Source organism: Astyanax mexicanus, chromosome 15 (assembly GCF_023375975.1).
Source record: "Astyanax mexicanus isolate ESR-SI-001 chromosome 15, AstMex3_surface, whole genome shotgun sequence".
Classification (NCBI taxonomy): Eukaryota; Metazoa; Chordata; class Actinopteri; order Characiformes; family Acestrorhamphidae; genus Astyanax; species Astyanax mexicanus.
Genome location: NC_064422.1, coordinates 43,928,488 through 43,948,753, shown reverse-complemented (window position 1 = coordinate 43,948,753; position 20,266 = coordinate 43,928,488). Strand labels below are relative to the sequence as shown.

Below are 20,266 nucleotides of genomic sequence, written 5' to 3'. Positions count from 1 at the left end.
CTATAAAGTTCCTTATGTTAGCTCACCTGATTGAATACTTAATTTTATGTTAATTTAAATTTAGTTTTCAGTATCTTTTCAGCGCTTTAAGTTGTACATGCTCGGCTGCATTGAAAAAGAGGGTTACCCCTAATGTATAATTAATGATTAAACATATTAACAAATAGGGTAATATTCATATATGCTAGGTTCAATGCTGACTGATGGAAAAGACAAATTAATGGAAATTTCCAGACAGACCTGAAGTATAAAAGTGTAAATTAATGGATTTAATGATTTTTTAGTAGGTATAACCTAATAAATAGCATTAATAAACTCCTTTATAAACCCTTTATGATGGTTTTCTTGTTTTAAACTGCTACTAGAGAGCTTTAAAAAGAGCTCAGCACGTCATCTCAGCATGTGAACTGCAAAACCAGTTCCAGTCTGGTCCTTTAACGTGCCAAATGACAAATATGGCAAACATGCGAGAGTCACCACACAGGTCAGAAAGGTATGTTGGGTAAAATGTTGATTGCCCACTTTATTACAGCTTAGACTGAATTTAATCATGTTTAATAAGCTGCTGTGAACAAAGACTTCAATCCAGACAATTCGATGTAATGTTTAGACAAAATAATACAAACAGAAACACATATATACAGACTTACAAACACATTCACACACATACCTGTACACACACACACACACACACACACCACACATACCATACATACAATAAAGGGAACACATGAGAAGAGGCAGTATGGTGTTTAAAAGCTGACATATATATATATATATATATATATATATATATATATATATATATATGCATCTCAAAAAATTTGAATATCATTGAAAAGTTGCTTTATTTCAGTAATTCAGTTGAAAATGTGAAACTCATATATTATATAGATGTATTAAACACAGAGTGATCTATTTTAAGTGTTTATTTATTTTATTGTTGATGATTATGGCTCACAGCCAATGAAAACCCAAAAATCAGTGTCTCAAAAAAATTAGAATATTATATAAGACCAGTTGGTACTTTTAGCAATGTGCCAAGTCCTGCTGAAAAATGAAAGCCGCATCTCTATAAAAGCATGAAGTGCTGTAAGACTGAACACAGTGGACCAACACCAGCAGATGACATGTCTCTCCAAACCACATCTGATCTGCTGACAGATGGAGATGCAGATTTCATTTTCTAGCAGGATTTGGCACACTGCCCACACTGCCAAAGTACCAATTGGTCTTATTTAATATTCTAATTTTCTGAGACACTGATTTGAACTGGTTTTCATTGACTGTTTGCCATAATCATCATTAATAAAATAAATAAACGATTAAAATAGATCACTCTGTGTGTAGTACATCTATATAATATATGAGTTTCACATTTTGTACTGAATTACTAAAATAAAGTAACTTTTCAATGATATTACATTTTTTTAAGATGCACTAGTACGTATTTAAATCTGCATTTTGTATACTTAAATCAAATAAACTTTAAATAATTAATGCCATAATTTATTTACTTAATTTATTTGTAATCAAATGATACCATACCCACCCAGAGAGAGCAAGCCCAACCATCCTCTCTCAGACTCCAGCTGCTGATGCAAAAGCAGCATGAGCCAGGATTCAAGTGGGCCATCCTTGGAATGAATTTTAACCCTAACAATGCTTTTTGTTGGGTTTTAAATTTATGAAGTGGTAAAATTTGCTGCTGAGAAGAAAATATACATTTTAAAATCCAAATCTATGTTATCTACAGATATTTATCTATGTTTTGTCTGTGGAACAAATTCATATTTTACATTTTTAATTAAAGAGATTACATTTACAGACCTGAATTTCTTAAATCTGAAAATTGGAATGAATTTGAAGGCTGTTAAATATTTATAGTTTGTGAAAATCAGGTGAATTTAAGTAAAATACACAAAATGCAGATTCATATATATAGGTCAGCTTTCAAGCTCTATATGGCAGCAGGACTTTTCCTCTTTAAACTTGTGAAAACACATAAAGCCAACTTCCTAAATATACAGTTGGTCAGATCATACTGCAGTGGTGTGCTCCAGTTCTTTCACTTTTCTTTGTTTTTTTTTTCTTTGTTTTTTTGCTTAAAACTAAAATATCTGTTTTTCTGACCCTGCAGTTCAGTTCTGAAGGCTCGAAACAGTTATTCTTTGTAAAAAAGACGAATCTCTAGTACTTTTACAGCTCAGTAAAGGCACAATGTTCTGAGTACGAGTCCACAGAGTCCTCCTGCAGTCCTGTAATGGAAAGTTCAGTACTGGTACTGGTATCAGTATGGGTTGTGGGTTATGGGTTATGGGAGGGTCCGTGTCTTGTGGGTCACGGCGCTGGCCGCCCGCATGACCCGGTAGCGCTCTCGCAGGTTACGCCGTCGCACGTGTTCATTGGTGATCTCCACAACGTTAGCCACAGGAAACCATCCCTTCTGACCATCAGACAGACGGATCCCCTCGTACCATCCTAAAAAAAAGAGGGAGAGAAGGAAGAAACGTGAGGAAGAGAAAGACTTTTCTTTTTTCACACTAGTCTTTTTACGGTACAGATCTCTGATCCTCCTGGAATCGGCAGTCTGGGTTTCACTATAAGTAATTCAACCTTGTTTCAACCCGACTATCAACTGTACTCCTCATGTTTGAGCTAAACGGCTGTTCAGGTACAGTTTAACCTGATTTATTACCCAGATAATAATTACTACAGCTATTAACTGTTAAATTAAAGTTAAATTGCACTGTTTAGATGTTTAGAATTTTTGTGCACTTTCCTAGTGTGAATTTCACGCTGGTCAGACACACAACTGGAGCTGCAGGATTACCTAAATGTGTTTTTTCCACAGAATATTGCTATTGTGATTTAAATTGCAATATTTTTTATCCATTAAACGCTAAACCTGTATTAGTGGTTAACATATCTATCAAATATAATTATACTACAAACGTGGTGATGTCACAACACGCATGCCGCAACGTCGTGACGTGTCTCCGGAAGAGCTGGCTGCGTCATCACACACACACTTGCAAGCTATTGGCTAATTCAAATCGCAGCTCTTGCGATTAAAAAAATTACACTTATTTAAATCACGATTTCAATTTAAAAATTATTAATCGTTCAGCCCTACACACAACAGTTTGTATGTGGCAGCAAATATACACAACATATCAGAGTGTAGTCAGACAAAACAAGGTCATACAAGGTAAATTCAGCAGAGGGACGCCTAAGGGCAAAATAGGAGTCAAAAATCACTGGTTCAAATCCTGGTCATGCAGCTTGCCATCAGCTGCAAGAGCCCTGAGAGAGCACAATTAGCCTTGATCTCTCTGGGTGGGTACAGTACAGTAGATGGTGCTCTTTCCCCTCATTACTCCTAGGCAGTGATGTCAGTTACTTAGTAACGCGTTACTCTAATCTGACCCTTTTTTCAGTAAGGAGTAATCTAACGCGTTACTATTTCCAATCCAGTAATCAGATTAAAGTTACTTATTTAAGTCACTGTGCGTTACTCTCTCTCTCTCTCCACCTCATCTCCTCCACACACACACACACACACACACACACACACCGCTCCCTTACCCATTCCCCCTCCGCTCTTCCCCAATCACACGCGTCTCGCTTTCTCCCCTGTCTCTCTCTCTCGCGCTCGGCGTGTCTTTAGTTTCCGCCCGTTTTCGTTTTTCGCCAGTTCTCGGCGCCCTATCTCTTTATTTAAACGTTTTTTTTGCGGCCGCGTCCCAATTCACTAGCCAGGGCAGCGGTCTGCCACAAATTTGATTGGCAGAGGAGAGCATTTAAAGATTTTACACCACACGTTCGCTGTGGCGCAGAGCGCACAATACCGTAAAGCATACCTGTCAAGTCTCCCGTTTTGGCCGGGAAACTACCGTATTTTACTCCTCTTTCCCGCCGTCCTCCCGTATTAATATTTTCCCGTAAATTTCCCGTATTATATTAAAATTAAAAAAAACTTTATTATTGAGGAGACAGGGCACTGACCGATCTGTGTCTCTTAACCAATCGTGGTGCCGGTTCAAGGAGAAAGTCTCGCCTTTCAGGAGAAACAGCCAATCAGCTTGCTGGTTTCGCGGAGCGCAGAGGTATATCAGATTCTGATAATCTAAATTTAGTGTGTAAGTGGTTCACATGTGGTTATTTTAGATTTCTTGTAAACCTGTCTTAAAATGTAAGGAATACTAAATCTTGGTTGGGCTGGTGGGACGACTTTAAGCGGACGGAGGAAAATATCCCTTATTTTTAAATATAAAACTTGACAGGTATGCCGTAAAGACAAGAAAAGTTCCGGTGCTTTAAATGAACACTGTCAGAATTAAATCCTTCTCAGTAGTTGGGTCCGGTACGGGTCCGTATTGGACAACGTCTGGGTCCGGACCCGGACCGCAGTCTGCAAATATGTGATCCCTGGTCTAGACCATATACACGGTTCTGTTTTATAAAACCACTCCTTGCTGCCCTGCAGAGAACAACAAGTTCAATGTTCAGTTTTACAGAGTTAAATATGTCAGGTCAAGAAAGACTTTCTTTATTTTATATATTTTTTATAAAAACAAGTATTTATGTTTAGTAAAATCAAGAAAGACCATATTTTATTTTTTTATAAAAAAAATATTTATGTTAATTTTTTTATTTTTATAAAAAAAACCTTTTTTTTTAGGAAATAGTTCAACTTAATAGAGATAAATTGTTGCTGTTAAAAATGCATTTTCCAATAAAGGGAGTATTGGCAAAACTGGTTATAATGTTTCTGTTAAGGCGGCGGGAGGTGGTGTCTGCAGCTGCTGAAAGTAACTAATAAAGTAACTTGTAAAGTAACTTAGTTACTTTTAAAATCAAGTAATCCATAAAGTAACTAAGTTACTTTTTAAAGGAGTAATCAGTAATCAGTAATCGGATTACTTTTTCAAAGTAACTATACCATCACTGCTCCTAGGGTGATATGGATCAGCACAAGGCTGCGTCTGTGAGCTGATGTGTCAGAACCGAGTTGCTGCGCTTTCCTCTGAGCGTTAGCGCTGTGATGCTACTCGCCAATGTTCGAAAAGAGGCGGAGTCACTTCCTGGTGTTGGGGCACCATGATAGGAGGAGTCCTAATAAGCGGGTTGGGTAATTGGCCGTGTAAATTGAGGAGAAAACGGAAAACAGTCACAGACTATGCTATATTTTACATTACATTTAATAGGGAATCTATATTCAAACCAATCAAAGCTTTTTAAAAAGGCTTCTGCCCACGTGTGTCTGCGTGACCCTTCTACTGATTTTGAGAAGAGTGTAGTGCAATAATGAGTCTATTAGCAAAGTCGCAGGACAGTCTAACCAATCAGATTCATGATTTTCACTATGGGGGCGGGGCCATGAATGTCTAACCCCTTCTCAGCAGTGTTCTGATGAAGGTGCTACACATGCATTGATTAGTGTAAAACGAAGCTCATGCTGGATTAGTTCAATAGTTAGCTCACTATCATGGAATTGCAACAGTAAATGAGACAGATATTGTGTCGTATCATATTAAAAAGGCTGTTCTTCAATGTGAAACTAATTCACAGTAATCGGCCGCCTGACTGGTCAGTTTTTGTGTGTTCTTAATGTTTTGGCTGACCTTCCGTCTTGTAGGCAAACAAATGAGTGATATTTGTTGGCCGGTGTTCTGTCAAATTGTCCTACAAATCAATACATTCTTCCTAAAGGTACTGCGCATGCGCTGACCTTCACAATTTAATTATTTCTCGTGTTTTTTATTTATAATTAGTCTGTTTTAGGGGGATTTATGTGTATTAAACAACCTGGACGCACTGTCATTGCACAAAAGTTTAAATGGAAACTAATAATTACAATTGTTATTATAAATAAATACAATAGCAGTTTTAATAAGCTATATTTGCCATAACTTTGCCATGATACAATGATTTATGCAATCCAAATCTAATAATGTACATATACTGGAATTTCACTGGGTTCATGCCCTAAAATACTGCTTCTTTTGTATTTGTATACAAAAGAAAATATACATTAGGGCAGCACGGTCTGACAAGTAGGACAATTTGACAGAACACTGGCTGTACTTGTAGGAAAATGAAGCATTGGTTTTGTAGTTTGCAGCTGTTGTATTTTTGGGCTGTTAATGTGCATTAAGCTCATATAACTAAGTCGAGACAGAGAATATGTAGTTCTACTATAAATCTATGTGTAGGTGTATGGGTGGAGGAGGGGTGGGGGGTGCTGCAGAAGGGGTACCCACTATATTAACTGCACGCCACTGATGTACAGTATATAGCATTTTAAACACACGCAGTAGAGCAGAAGCCCACACACAGATATTAAGTATGCATGAATGAATCTGCAGTCACATTAAAGCTCCACTCACCCTCGTTGGTTTTGCGTATCACATTGATGATCTCTGGGGGCTCCAGATTTAGCTCGTCTGTCTGCTTCGCCACATACTGCTCAATACACTGCACTTGTGGACAGTCTGAGAACACACACACACACACAGATAGAGAGAGAAGGGTGGAGCGTGAAACACACTGCACACACTTTATTAACTTATCTCCTCCTCTTCTAACCCCGCTGTCAGGAAACATCTGTATTTCCACTCGTCTGAAACGTCTGATCATTACTGGTAGGATGTTACGAAATGATGAACCACAACCTGATCAGGTGTTTTAGGGGTTTCACACATTAAAAATCTGGATTACAGTCTGAATCAAGCCAAATTTTTTTTTTTTTTTTTTAGAAAACACATTATGCCTACATTTCCTTCGGGATAAATAAAGTGTCTGTCTGTCTGTCTGTCTGTCTGTCTTATACACAACATAAGTAATATGTGTTCTCTTTGGGAAGTACGTCTGTAATTAATCCGGGTAATTTTTTGTCTAGTTTTTAACACTGCAACTTAGCGACTGAGTGACTGAACAACTTAAATACAGCCTGTTAGTCATCATCGTGGGCGGAGTCTCCCAATACTCAACACTGATTGGTTTGTAGAATGTAATCAAGTCAGTGAGTTGATTTTTTAGGTGTTGTGCCGAATTCTGCCTTCCCGCCATAATCATTCCCATCAAATTCCCTTTATTTCTGTTTACTTATTTATTTGTTATTTTTATTTAGATTTTAAACTTAATATATATAAACATAATACAAATAAGAATACATACCAAGATATGACATTAAAAGAAAGGAATAGAAAAAATATAATTATTATATTAATATATATTACGTTTTATTATATATTATGTATATCATCAAGCCTGTATATTTTCTATCTGGTCCAGTGAAATGTCATTGATATAGTCAATAAATGGTTGCCAGTTTTTTATTTATTTATGTTTATAAATGTTTATTTATTTATATATTTCTAAATATTGTATTATTCTAATTATTTATCTCTTTATTTTATTGCTTTACACGTTTGCCTGTTCACTTATCGTTTTATTCTTCTTCTTAATTAAATCTTAGTGTTTCACTTGTTTTTCTAATGCTTTTACCATTTAATTTTCATTATTTTGTTGATGAAGTTCCTTATTTTAGCTCACCTGATTAAATACTTGATTTTAATTGTAATTTTAATGTATTTTTCAGTCTCATTAAGTTGTAAATGCCTCAGAAACCACAGGTTAACAGCTCCCCAAATAAGCTTTACATAGTATTTTGGTTTGTTTAAAACTTTTTAACTTTAAAATAAAAATAAAATAAAATAAAACATGAGTAGGTGTGTCCAAACTTTTGACTGGTACTGAATGTTGTTTCTATATGCAAAATTCTACACTATTTATCCTATTAGACAGACATAACCATTCACTAACTCACCCCAGTCTTCATATATAACCTCCTCCTGCTCTCTGTTCGGATCCTCAGGGTTGGGGAATGCCGCCAGCCATCTGTGCATATCAGACCTGGGCGGGACATAAAAGTATTCTAAGCATTTCATATAACCAGATCTACTGCAGCACATACAGGTGCATCCTAAAAAAATGTGAATATCATTGAAAAGTTACCTTATTTCAGTAGTTCAATTCAAAATGTGAAACTCATATATTATATAGATGTATTACACACATAGAATGATCTATTTTAAGCCTTTATTTCTTTTATAATTGATGATTATTATGGCTCGCAGCCATATAAGGCCAATTGGTACTTTTGGTACACAGTGCGGGCAGTGTGCCAAGTCCTGCTGGAAAATGAAATCTGCATCTCTATAAAAGTTGTGATCAGCAGAGGGAAGCTGTAAGATATGAAGTGCTGTAAGATTTTGTGGGAAAACAAAACTGCACTGACTTTAGACTTGATATTAAAACACAGTGGATCAACACCAGCAGATATCAGACATGACTCTCCATTAAACCATCACTGATCATCAGTACATTTTACATTTCATTTAAAGTAAATCAAGGGAGCAGAGTCTGGAGTAAAAGTGGAGAGACACACAGTCCATGAGGATTTCATTTTCCAGCAGGACTTGGCACATTGCCCACACTGCCAAAAGTATCAATTATCTTATATAATATTCTATTTTTTTAATATTTGGCTTAGTTTGAGATAGAGGTCTCTTAAACAGCAAACTTCCATCTCTGGACTGAAATTGAATGAGTGAAAAATGCTAACTACTTGATAACAACTATAATTATCCTTTATTATTATTTTCTTTATTTCTGAGCTGCATTTAGCACCAGGGTCGGACTTTGGACACTGCTGTCCTATGATATTCCTCCCAGAAATATTTGAAGCACTCTTTGGTACCATTTTTAAGAGAATAGAGTTTAATTTCTCCACCAGAACAAAAAATTTACAGGTTGATGGTAAAAGCAGGATTATCTGTGTGATGGATGGATGGATGGATGGATGGATGGATGGATGGATGGATGGATGGATGGATGGATGGATGGATGGATGGATGGATGGATGGATGGATGGATGGATGGATGGATGGATGGATGGATGGATGGATGGATGGATGGATGGATACTTTATTTATCCCGAAGGAAATTTAGGCATGTGCAGTTACACTCACTGTGAGGGGGCTTTTATCAGTCTCTCCATCATGCGTCCCTGGTGGTTTTCCAGCAGTGAAATAGAGAAGCAGTTCTCCAGACTCGGATTCTCACCCAGAGCCTGTACCTGCACCAGCGAGCGGTGGGCGTGGTCTATCACCACATAGCGCTCTGAGCTGCAGCACAAGAGAAACATCATTAATGGACATTTTACATTTAATTAACTGTTTTTTTTTTTACAGTGTTTTACTCCAAAATATACAAATCAGCTTCTTAGTAGGGCTGGGCAGTATATATCATGAATATCAGTATATGTACTCTGTACTCAAATATCACTCAGTGCTGTTTACTGTTTCAGTGAAATTGGAAATTAAACAAAAACTATTTATTTATTAATATATTAAAAAAAACGATTTATTCATATTATCTATTTATTCATAAACATAAAAACATATTCATTCATATTATCTATTTATTATAAACATAAAAAAAAACATTTATTCATACTATCTATTTATTATAAACATTTAAAAAATATATTTATTCATATTATCTATTTATTCATAAACTAAACATTTAATATAGAATCATGACCATATCATACAGTATCAGTTAAAAGTTTGGACACATCTCATTTTACTTTTTGTATTATTTTTATTTTTTTTTCCTACATTCTAAATGAATACTGAAGTTATCTAGACTGTCAAGAAACACATAAGGAATCATGTATTAACTTGTGCAAGTGCTAAACCAAAAAACCAAAATACTCTATATATTTTAATTAGAGGTAACTCATAGAGGTTCTTGCGTTTCTGAGGCAGTCCTGATAAGTGCCCGTTTCATCATTATAATATTTTTGATAGACTTTGCGTTGACTGCACTTGGGGACATTTTCAAAGTTCTTGAAATTCTTCTTTTTGTTTTTTTCTTCTTTATTTAGTTGAGTGGTTGTTGCTTCTCATAACCTGGATTAGAACATTACTCAAATATTCACTATTCACTGTATACCTGTAACTCTACCTCTTCACTACTTTACTTTAACTGATGCTGTCAAACACTTTATTAAGAGGCAAGAAATTTAAGTTATTAACTCTTGATGAGTTCAGCACAGCTGTTAACTGAACGCCTGAATTCCAGGTGACAGAGACTACTTTGAAGAATCAAAAATATAAAACATATTCTGGTTTGTTTAACACCTTTTTGTTTAATAAAAAAAAATCCAGATGTTTTTCTTCATAGTTTTGACGACTTAGTATTAATCGACAATACAGGACATTTTAAAATAATGAAAAAACACTGAATTTAAGGTGTTTTTTCAAGATCATATCGCCCAGACTAGTCTGATTCTAGAAAACAGGTTTGTGAGTCAAATGCTCTGCAAATGATTTCCATTCCATGACTGCACTGCAATTACAGCTCCCGTTAAATATTTAATAAAATGAAAATAAAAGCTAGACTACAGAACATTCCAGCACACCTACCCTTTCTTATTGGCTAAGACGAGCAGGTCATTAAAGAGGAAGAGGCAGACGGGGGTGAATTTAGGCTTGAGGTTGAAGAGGGTTCCTCCTTTAGCCACCTCCAGCAGTTCACCTCGCTTTTCCAGGAAACGGGTCTGAGAGATGATCGGCACTGCCTGAACATATTTAAAACACATTTATTCTAGTATAAAAACATTAAATAATACAAATATGTTAGTAAGACATTGACCCAAGTGTGTAAAAGCACCTTCTTGTTCATTTTAAATGCAATTTAAGCTGCAGTACATAATATTTTAAATTAAAAACAGTAGTATTCCTCATCTGGGAGAGGACAAAATATAGGTTTATGCACAACTGCAGGCCCCTTTTTCTTTCACATATTGCTTGAAACCTGTGGCCTGCTTAATAATGAGGAACAGTGCATTTTGAGTTTTTTATTTAAACAAATAAATTACTGGGCTTAGAAATGCCCAAACCTGTTTAAGCTGTGAGGTGCTGTCTTGTAAGTGAGGTTAAACAATGGCCAGTGTGCTCATGGCAAGGCCACGTGAATTATGAATTATTCATTTGAGCGAGGTCTGATAGTAGTGGGTAGTGGGCGCAGATGTGGTTTTAGAGTATGTACTAAACAACGTCATTATATAACTAGAACAGTGCATTACCTGAAGGGAAACTTAGGATGGCTGCGCAGCTAAATTGGCTCCCACTGTTTGCTATGGTGGTTGCTATGGTGTTGCTAAGTGGTCGCTAGGTGGTAGCTAAGGTGTTGCCTGGTGGTTGCTAAGGTGTTGGTATGGTATCCACGGTGGCTGCTATGTTGTTGCTAATGTGTTGCTAGGTAGTTGCTATAGGCTGCTAAGGTGTTGCTAAGCGCTTGCTAGGTGGTTGTTAAGGTGTTGCTGTGGTATGCGTGCTGGTTGCTTTGGTGTTTCTAAGTGGCTGCTAAGGTGTTGCTATGGTATCTGTGGTGGCTGCGTTGGTATCTGTGGTGGCTGATTTGGTGTGCGTAGTGGTTGCCAAGGTGTTGCTATATGATTGCTAGTTGTGGGCTAAGGTGTTAATATGGTTTCCATTTTGGCTGCTATGTTGTGTCTAAGTGGTTGCTAATGTGTTTCTGGGTGGTTGCTACAGTGTTTCTACGGTATCCATGGTGGTGGCTATATTGCTTTGAAGGTGTTAAGTGGTTGCAAAGTGGTTGTTAAGGTGTTGCTGGGTAGTTGCCAAGGTGTTGCTATGTATCTGTTGTGGTTGATATGAGGTGTTGTTAAAGTGTTCCTGGGTGGTTGCTTAAGGTGTTGATATGGTGTGCATGGTGGTTGCTATAGTGTTGCTAAACGATTGCTAGTTGTTGGCTAAGGTGTTGCTGTGGTATCCATTTTTGCTGCTATGTTGTTTCTAAGTGGCTGCTAAAATGTTGCTAGGTGGTTGCTAAGGGGTTGCTATTACATCCATGGAGGTTGCTATATTGTTTCTAAGGTGTTGCTAAGTAATGTACTGTATTTGCATAAATGTATGCTATGCTTTGTAATGCGCAATAATAATAACACAGGTTTTACCAGAGTCTATGATGTGGCCTTTAAAGCATTAATGTTATGTGAGGAGTGTTTCTGTGGGGAGTGGGCGGAGTCTACTGGTGTCACATGACTTCTTTATTTTCTATAAACAGCAGTATAAGGGTTCTTTCAGATATTACTGCTATTATCACTGCTCACCTTCAGTTTGTCGAACTCCAGCATCTTGTTGATCTCGATTAGTTCTTCCATCTGCTTCATCTTTCCAACCTGAGTGTTGCACTCTTCTATAATCTGTGTGTGAGTGTGTGTGTGCGTGTGTGAGTGTGAGTGTGTGTGTGTTATCAGGGAGGGGAGAAGAAAAGCATTTGAGTATTCATGCAAGAAATGTTGGGTGTAGCAACCGCAAAGAGCATCAAAGTTTCCTTCATGTTGGCAAAAGTCTGTAGCTATAATTATCTCTACATGCAGTCTGAACACTGTGAGCATGTAGTCTCCTCTTTATTACACTGAACATCCACTATAGTCATTAACAATATAACTAAAAACGTAATATCTCAATACGATTTGGAATCAGTAAATATTTATTATTATTATTATTATTATATTATTATTATTATTATTATTATTTTTATTTTTATTATTTTTTTTTTTTTATTATTATTTTTTTTATATATATAATTAAATTACACCACTTCTGCTGTAATCTGTCCTGGAGCCTTTCGCTTGTGGTAAGAACATGATCTGGCCTTGAGCCGACCCATCTATCATATATAATTATTTTAAATTGAGCTAAACTGTTAATAAGGTGCAGTTTAATCTGATATTGTAGGCAGATAATATACTGCTATGATCAAATGCTGTCTCTGCTGCTCCATGCTGTTTACACACTAAGAGTGCGGCATGTGCAGCGTTCACTGCTCACATCTGAGTGACTCTCCACTGCACGTCCCATTGAAAACACTGTGTTTAATAGCACATTTATCTCCCCTCAATCATATATATATTTTTTTCTAGTATTTTAATTAACAAATTAACGAATTAACATTCTTTAACGTGTTAAAGAACTTTAGATTCAGTGTCTTCAATTTAATGTAAAAATATATATTTAATAAAGAAAAAAATAAAAGAAAACACAATGAGAAAAGAGAAAGTGTCCAAACTTTTAAGTGGTACTGTTTTTACAATTCTCAACAATATGACTCAATCTCAACAGCCACATCAAGATTCTTGCAACTTTTACATCAAGGAGAAGAAAAAGGATCATGAGGAGAAGGGGACATGGACAACAGGGTTTTAGTGGTGGGATAGTGTTGTAACAGAGCTCACAATTATTAGGACTGATGTTTCTGTTTCGCTATTATTAGAAAGCTTGTGTAGCAACTTCTCAGTGTTACTAATGAAGATTATTTAAAGCGAGCTGAAGTGAATTCTAGGTAATGAGCCCAGTTGTAGACTCCTGTTTTACTTGCAAGGATGAAACTGAAACTTCACGTGAAGCGCTGCTCAAAAGGATAAACTGCACTAGATGCTGTTATTTTGAAATTGTGGAATAAAGTCTGCTTCTTTAATTTCAATGTTTCTACGACATAATTTACACAAGACTAGTGCTGTGTGATATGACGATAAATATCGTGGGGACGATAGAAAGGTGTCTATCATGCTACTCACCTTCTATCGTCCCTATCGTTTCTACTGTAATTTCTTCAATTATTCATGCAAATATATATTGGCGTGGTCACTTTGCATAAACTCGATTTATATAAGTGATAATAAAGTAATCTTCACAAAAAAAGCTTCATAATGTGGTTTTGCGACACGACACTTCCTGACACTTTAAAAAAAATTGAGTTTATTTTGATAACTCAATTTAAATACCTGTATATTTTTTAAAAAATTAGCTACTGCATATCCCTCATCTGTTTTCATTTGATACATATATATTGCTGCACTAAAAGGTAGTACTTCTCATTTGTGAAAGTTTTGGTTTAATGTCACTTTGAAATAAAGTTGGAAAAAAGTAAGTAATGAAATTATTTTGTCATATTTTTCGAAGAATAACTGAAAACATATTCAAATGTGGTATATCATGATATATATATATATATATATATCGTTATCGTGATATGAAAAATTCCATATTGTGATGTATGATTTTTCCCCATATCGCCCAGCACTACGCAAGACTGTGCTTTGTTGAGTTTCACGCATCCAGAAACTGAACTTTTTCCACACAAATAACTTTGAATGTTCTTTTTTCAGACGTAAATTGTTATCTTTTATAGCAGGCTTGATATTTTACAGCAGGTCATACTTTTTAATATCTTAGCAATACATTTCCCAGCCCTAATATCCTGTATAACTGTATTTATCTATACAGTAATAACACTTCAAACGGCTCTCTGGCTTCCCGCTGCTTCGCTCTCTTTCATTCTGTTATTCTGAAAGGCTATTCTGGGCACAATGAGCGCCGGTGTGATGTCCGGGCTGGAGCGCTGCTGCAGGAGTGCAGTTATTGTCATGGGAAAGTGCTGATACGCGGTACGGGTCACGGTGCTGGAGGGATGTTTACCTTGGACACGGCGCTCAGAGCTTTTGAGGCAGACTCTTCCTTGTCTGTTCCCTCCACAGTTCTCTTCAAAATGTTCTAAAGACAAAACAAACGAAGAAAATACATTATAACACGTGACTACAACCATGACATAGTGATACGTACCAACTTTAATAATAATATTACAATATTTCAAGGTATTTTTGCAATAATTATATGAAAAAAGACAGAAAATCGTTTATTAATTTATATATTTGCAAATTTATATATAACATTTTCAAACATTCAGCAGGAACAATTTTTTTTTTTATTAAATACATAAAATGTGCTAGATTACATTATTTAATGCATATAAACTGACTGATTAGACATATACTGCATTAACATACCAGTGCATCTCCAAAAATAAGAATATTATTGAAAAGTTACTTTATTTCAGTAATTCAGTTCAAAATGCGAAACTCATTATATATTATTTATTACATAGATGTATTACACACAGAGTGATCTATTTCAAGCGTTTTAGTTTATTTCTTTTATTGTTGATGATTATAAGGCTTACAGCCAAAGAAAACCCAAAAATCAGTGTCTTAGAATTTTTTTTATAAAATATTATATAAGACCAATTGGTACTTTTTGCATTCAGTGTGGGCAGTGTGCCAAATCCTGCTGGAAAATGAAATCTGCATCTCCATAAAGATTAAGAGACAGTTTTTTTTTTTTTTTAATGAACAAAACAAGTTCATATTCATAAAGTTTTAAGAGTTCAGAAATCAATATTTGGTGGAATAACCCTGCTGGTTTTTAATCACAGTTTTTTTTCATGCATCTTGGCATCATGTTCTCCTTCTCCACCAGTCTTACACACTGCTTTTGGATAACTTTATGCTGCTTTACTCCTGGTGCAAAAATTCAAGCAGTTCAGTTTGGTGGTTTGATGGCTTGTGATCATCCATCTTCCTCTTGATTATATTCCAGAGGTTTTCAATTTGGTCAAATCAAAGAAACTTGTCATTTTAAGTGCTCTCTATTTTTTCCAGAGCTGTATATGGATGGTAGCAGTAAGACAAGCACTAAAGTATCCTTCATATAAATAAAAATGCAAACCTCTACGAGGATTTTGATGCGTGTGATTCGCTGAAAGGGCAGCAGCAGGAAGGACATGAAGGGCAGCCGCTGGCATCGGGGAGACTCCTGCAGACGACTGATTACTGTGGCAAACTGCGTGTTGGTCTGCCTGTGGGTGGAAATGACCAAAAGACTCATTAGAGGAAAAACACGGCACATGAGACTTATTCCCTTATTCCTAGAGTACCAGGAATAGATAACGATTAAAACCTACATCAATACAGCTGTAATACAGGCCAGACGTACGGAGACTGATTTATCATTTAGTATAACCAGAGAGGATTTTGCTAGAGATGCTGAAAACGAATAAACCAAACCAAAACTTAAAGGGATAGTTCGGTATTTTTGACATGAGTCTGTATGGCATCATCATAACCAGTGTCGTGCATCCACACTGACTTACCCCCCACAGCGTCCTGTGAGCCGAGTTCTTGTCCAGTTTAGGTCAAAGCGAAAGTAGTCCGGCATGTTTGCTGGGGTCAGGAAAATAACTCCTTTTTCTTCCCAAAGCAGTACGTGTTCAAAAGAGTGATTTATTTACATCACAAAAAACTAACCCTGCAAAAGTCACGCCTCGTAAATCACTTGGGTCCTACTTTCTCTCGTTCCATATCAATGCGCGCAGCGCTGCAACCTGACAGCTAGCCTACGTGTTTGGGTCGCTTTGTTTACTTCTCGCTTGTTGACGCGTGCGCAGCTCGCTGTCAGAATGACGCGCACTGATACGAAATGAGAGAAAGTAGGACCCAAGTGATTTACGAGGCCATAAAGTTATCCCCAGCAAAAATGCCGGACTACTTTCGCTTTGACCTAAACTGGACAAGAACTCGGCTCACAGGACGCTGTGGGGGGTAAGTCAGTGTGGATGCACGACACTGGTTATGATGATGCCATACAGACTCATGTCAAAAATACCGAACTATCCCTTTAAATCAAATTTAATACTCAGCTAAAGGCTGAATACTGAACTTGCTGTTTAACAGGAGCGTAATAAACTACATAGCTTAACTGTATTATTTGTCCTGCTTTTTAAAGAAAATAACTATTTAAAAATATTTATTTAGCACTTTCAATATCCCAGCAGTAATATATTTCTTAATCAGTAATGTTACTCTAATCATAGATTTACTTTAGCCATGCTATTCAGGTTATAGAGGGATGGATAGATGGATAGATAGACAGACTATCTGGGTAACTGTTAATTTGCGGTTTCTGAGCAACAGAGGGAACTTTTGCTCTTCCTTTCCTGGAGTGATCCTGATGAGGACCAGTTTCACCATTTCTTTCTAAAGTAATTTTCCTTCTCTATAATATGTATTAGTACATTACTTAACATTTTTCCCTATTCACTGTATACCTGTAACTCTACCTCTACACTACTTTACTTTAACTGATGCTCTCAAACACTTTATTAAGAGACAAGAAATTCAAGTAATTAACTCTTGATGAGTTCAGCACAGCTGTTAACTGAAAGCCTGAACTCCAGGTGACTCTAACTCATAAAGAGGTGGTACTTTTTAAAACATATTCTGGTGTATTTAACACTTTTATGTTAATTAAATAGTTCCACGTTTTTATCCATAGTTTGAATAAGTTTAAAAACACTGAACCTCGAAAAAAAACACAGAATTTAAGGTGTGTCCAAAACTGTGGCTGGTAGTGTATATTCCCTATTTGAAATTGTTATATATTATATAGTGTATAACACTGCAAGTGCTTTTAGTTGCCAAATTTGGAGCAGCCTTAGTTTTGTAGTGACTTTTTACTGCTATATAATACACACAAACAGTACGTGCAGTAGGCAGTATTCAGAGTATATGTGTATTTAAAACTCTCTAATACTTAAGTTTATACTCTTTCATTAGTTAATCAGACTTTATATAAGTATATAAGATAGATAAGAGTAATAACTGCACTAAAATCAGGATATTATTAGCAGAAAAGCAAATAAATAACAAAATTCAGCAAATTATTGTGTAAAACACTGTGGTTATTCATTAATACACATATTAATGTGGGGAAAATCAGTGAAATCTAGGGAAATTGTCCTGAACTCTCTATATAATAGTCTGTATTCTCACATGAGCGTGCTGTAGGTCTTGTCCTGGTAGATCTGGTTTCGGACGTAGTCGATGTACGCGGGGAAGTTGTGCTGTGCGTGGTAACTGATGATGTCACAGATGTCGGACACGACTAAACTTTCATCCAGTCTGTTCTCCAGGTCCTTCAGAAACCTGAAAAACACAGACGTGATTAGGAGAGGCTTTAGACACAATCATATCATGTGGTAAAAATACTGTATCACAACATTTTCAAGACACAAAATTTATCTTAATACATGTTAATCGCAATCAAAGAAAAAAAAAAAGCACTAATCAAAGTACAGGGACTTTTATTTTTAATACACTGCAGACTCTCTGTAATGAAATATGCAGTCAATACAATAAAAAAATGTATCACAATAAGGGTTCACCGCTCAAAGCCGCCACAATTTCTTTTCTTTTTTTTTTTTACATTTTCTCTCCAATTTACACGGCCAATTACAAACCACACTTATTAGGACTCCCCCTGTAACTAGTGATGCTCCAACACAAGGAGGGTAAAGACTAGTAAAGTCAGACTCCGCCTCTTTTTGAACTGCTGCTGATGCTGCATTGCCGAGTAGCATCACAGCGCTAACGCTCGGAGGAAAGCGCAGCGACTCGGTTCTAATACATCAGCTCACAGATGCAGCCTTGTGCTGATCCACATCACCCTAGGAGTGATGAGGGGAAAGAGAGAGCACCATCTACTGTACTGTACCCACCCAGAGGGAGAGAGCAAGGACAATTGTGCTCTCTCGGGGCTCTGGTACCTGATGGCAAGCCACATGACCGGGAGTCGAACCAGCGAACTCCTGATAGTAGTGGCAATGCGTAAGCTTCTGCTTGTCCAGTCGGAGCCTCCGCCATTTCAGAAACATATTTTAAATCACTAACAATAACCTGATAAAAAGCACAGTAACAGTTTGTAGTGTTTGGCTCAACAATGCACAAAACAATCTGATTTTTTGGCTTGTAACAACTACTTCGCCTCCACAGATCTCCAAAGCGTATGGTGCTTCCCCACTAGAGTGCTGACTCTCCTCCATTCTCTGCACAAGCAGAAAGCTGAAAGGTTCTGCATAATATCCCAGCTAACAGAAAACTTTATAAAAATGTTAGTAATGTTTTTAAAAAGTTTCAGAAAGGTTAGCCTGTAACGTTACAGAAAATGGTAAAAAAATAAATAAATAAATATATACAATTAAAACTAAAATCTCACTTACTTCTCACTGACTTCTCGGATGCGGAGGATGTTGGAGAAGAGGGTTTTTTTATCCAAGACGATAAGAGTATCATTCAGTTCCCGTGACTCCAGAAAATGTTCAGTCAGAACCCGCAGGGAGCGCAGGTATGACACTTCTGATGTCATCACCTCGAACATGCTCTGGAGACAACAAGAAAAAATTAATCACATGCACTGAAATAACCCTGAAATGTTTCCAGAAAATAAAAATGATTGCAATTACACGTTTCGTTATACACACGTTTATTTCCTTTGCATGTACTGAAACAACATAATAAACAGAGAGAAAAAAGCCAAATAATTATATAATTTCTCGCAAATCCGAATAAAATGATTGACACCTTTTTAAAATTGTAGGTAAAGAACTTTGTTTCAAGCAGAAAGAAGAGAAGAGAACTCAAGTCTGAGAACTTGAAAACCAAATTTGAGACAAATATTAACAATTTTAAGGTTAGTCTCCAGTCAATCTCCAGAGATCTTGATGTTCCTTTGTTCACATTGCACAAGATAATAAAAAATGTACAACCTATGGCTCTGTAGCTTACTTCCCTGAACATGGATGGAAGAGAAAAAAAATATCTAAGGCTGCAACGTAGAATAGTCTGAATGGTGGATAAGCAGATCCAATCAAGTTCCAAAGAAATTCAAGCCGTCCTGCAGGCTCAGGGTGCATCAGTGTTAGTGTGAACTAGCCGTCGATACTTTAATTAAATAAAACACTATGGCAGAAGACCCAGGAGGAGCCCACATTACTGACATACTGACATTACATGATATAAAAAAAGCTAGACAGCAGTTAGTGCTGGGCGATTATTGCCTAAAAAAAAAATCTTTTTTTTTTTCACAAAAAATCAGATTTTCCATTATAATTGATTTTTTCCCCCCATACTAAAAATCAAATTTACAGATGACAAAGAAATGGTTCAAAACTCGGTTTATCTTTATTTTAAAAAACGTATAATTTTACATTAAAAACATAAAATTCCTGTATGTAAAATTGCGATTACTCTATTTTGAAAATCGAGTTAAACTCTAATTATAATTAATCATGAAAATCACGCAGCACTAACTGCAATTTACCAAAATGTACGTGATTAAGACAAAATCCTTTCAATAAAACATTTTTTGACAGATAAGACCAAAATAGAGCTTTTTGGTAAAGCACATCATTCTACTGTTTACTGAAACCTGAATAAGATCTACTAAGAAAAGAACACTTTACCTACACAGTTAAACATGGTGGAAGTTCA

The 20,266-nt window shown here is 36.3% G+C and overlaps 1 protein-coding gene across 1 annotated transcript in view; it reads right to left on the bottom strand.

Moving 5' to 3' along the window:
• Positions 1-485: 485 nt before the first annotated feature.
• The window catches only part of arhgef15b (Rho guanine nucleotide exchange factor 15b), a 48,627-nt gene continuing 28,846 nt past the window's right edge, over positions 486-20,266 (bottom strand). Inside the window, exons 7-16 of the mRNA XM_022670274.2 lie at positions 18,997-19,157; positions 17,771-17,923; positions 15,669-15,798; positions 14,583-14,657; positions 12,212-12,304; positions 10,500-10,654; positions 9,039-9,194; positions 7,835-7,920; positions 6,393-6,497; positions 486-2,481 (exon numbers count right to left, since the gene is read on the bottom strand). Of these exons, the coding sequence (XP_022525995.2) occupies positions 2,315-2,481; positions 6,393-6,497; positions 7,835-7,920; positions 9,039-9,194; positions 10,500-10,654; positions 12,212-12,304; positions 14,583-14,657; positions 15,669-15,798; positions 17,771-17,923; positions 18,997-19,157 (1,281 nt within the window). The 3' untranslated portion in view covers positions 486-2,314. The remainder of the gene's footprint in view (positions 2,482-6,392; positions 6,498-7,834; positions 7,921-9,038; positions 9,195-10,499; positions 10,655-12,211; positions 12,305-14,582; positions 14,658-15,668; positions 15,799-17,770; positions 17,924-18,996; positions 19,158-20,266) is intronic.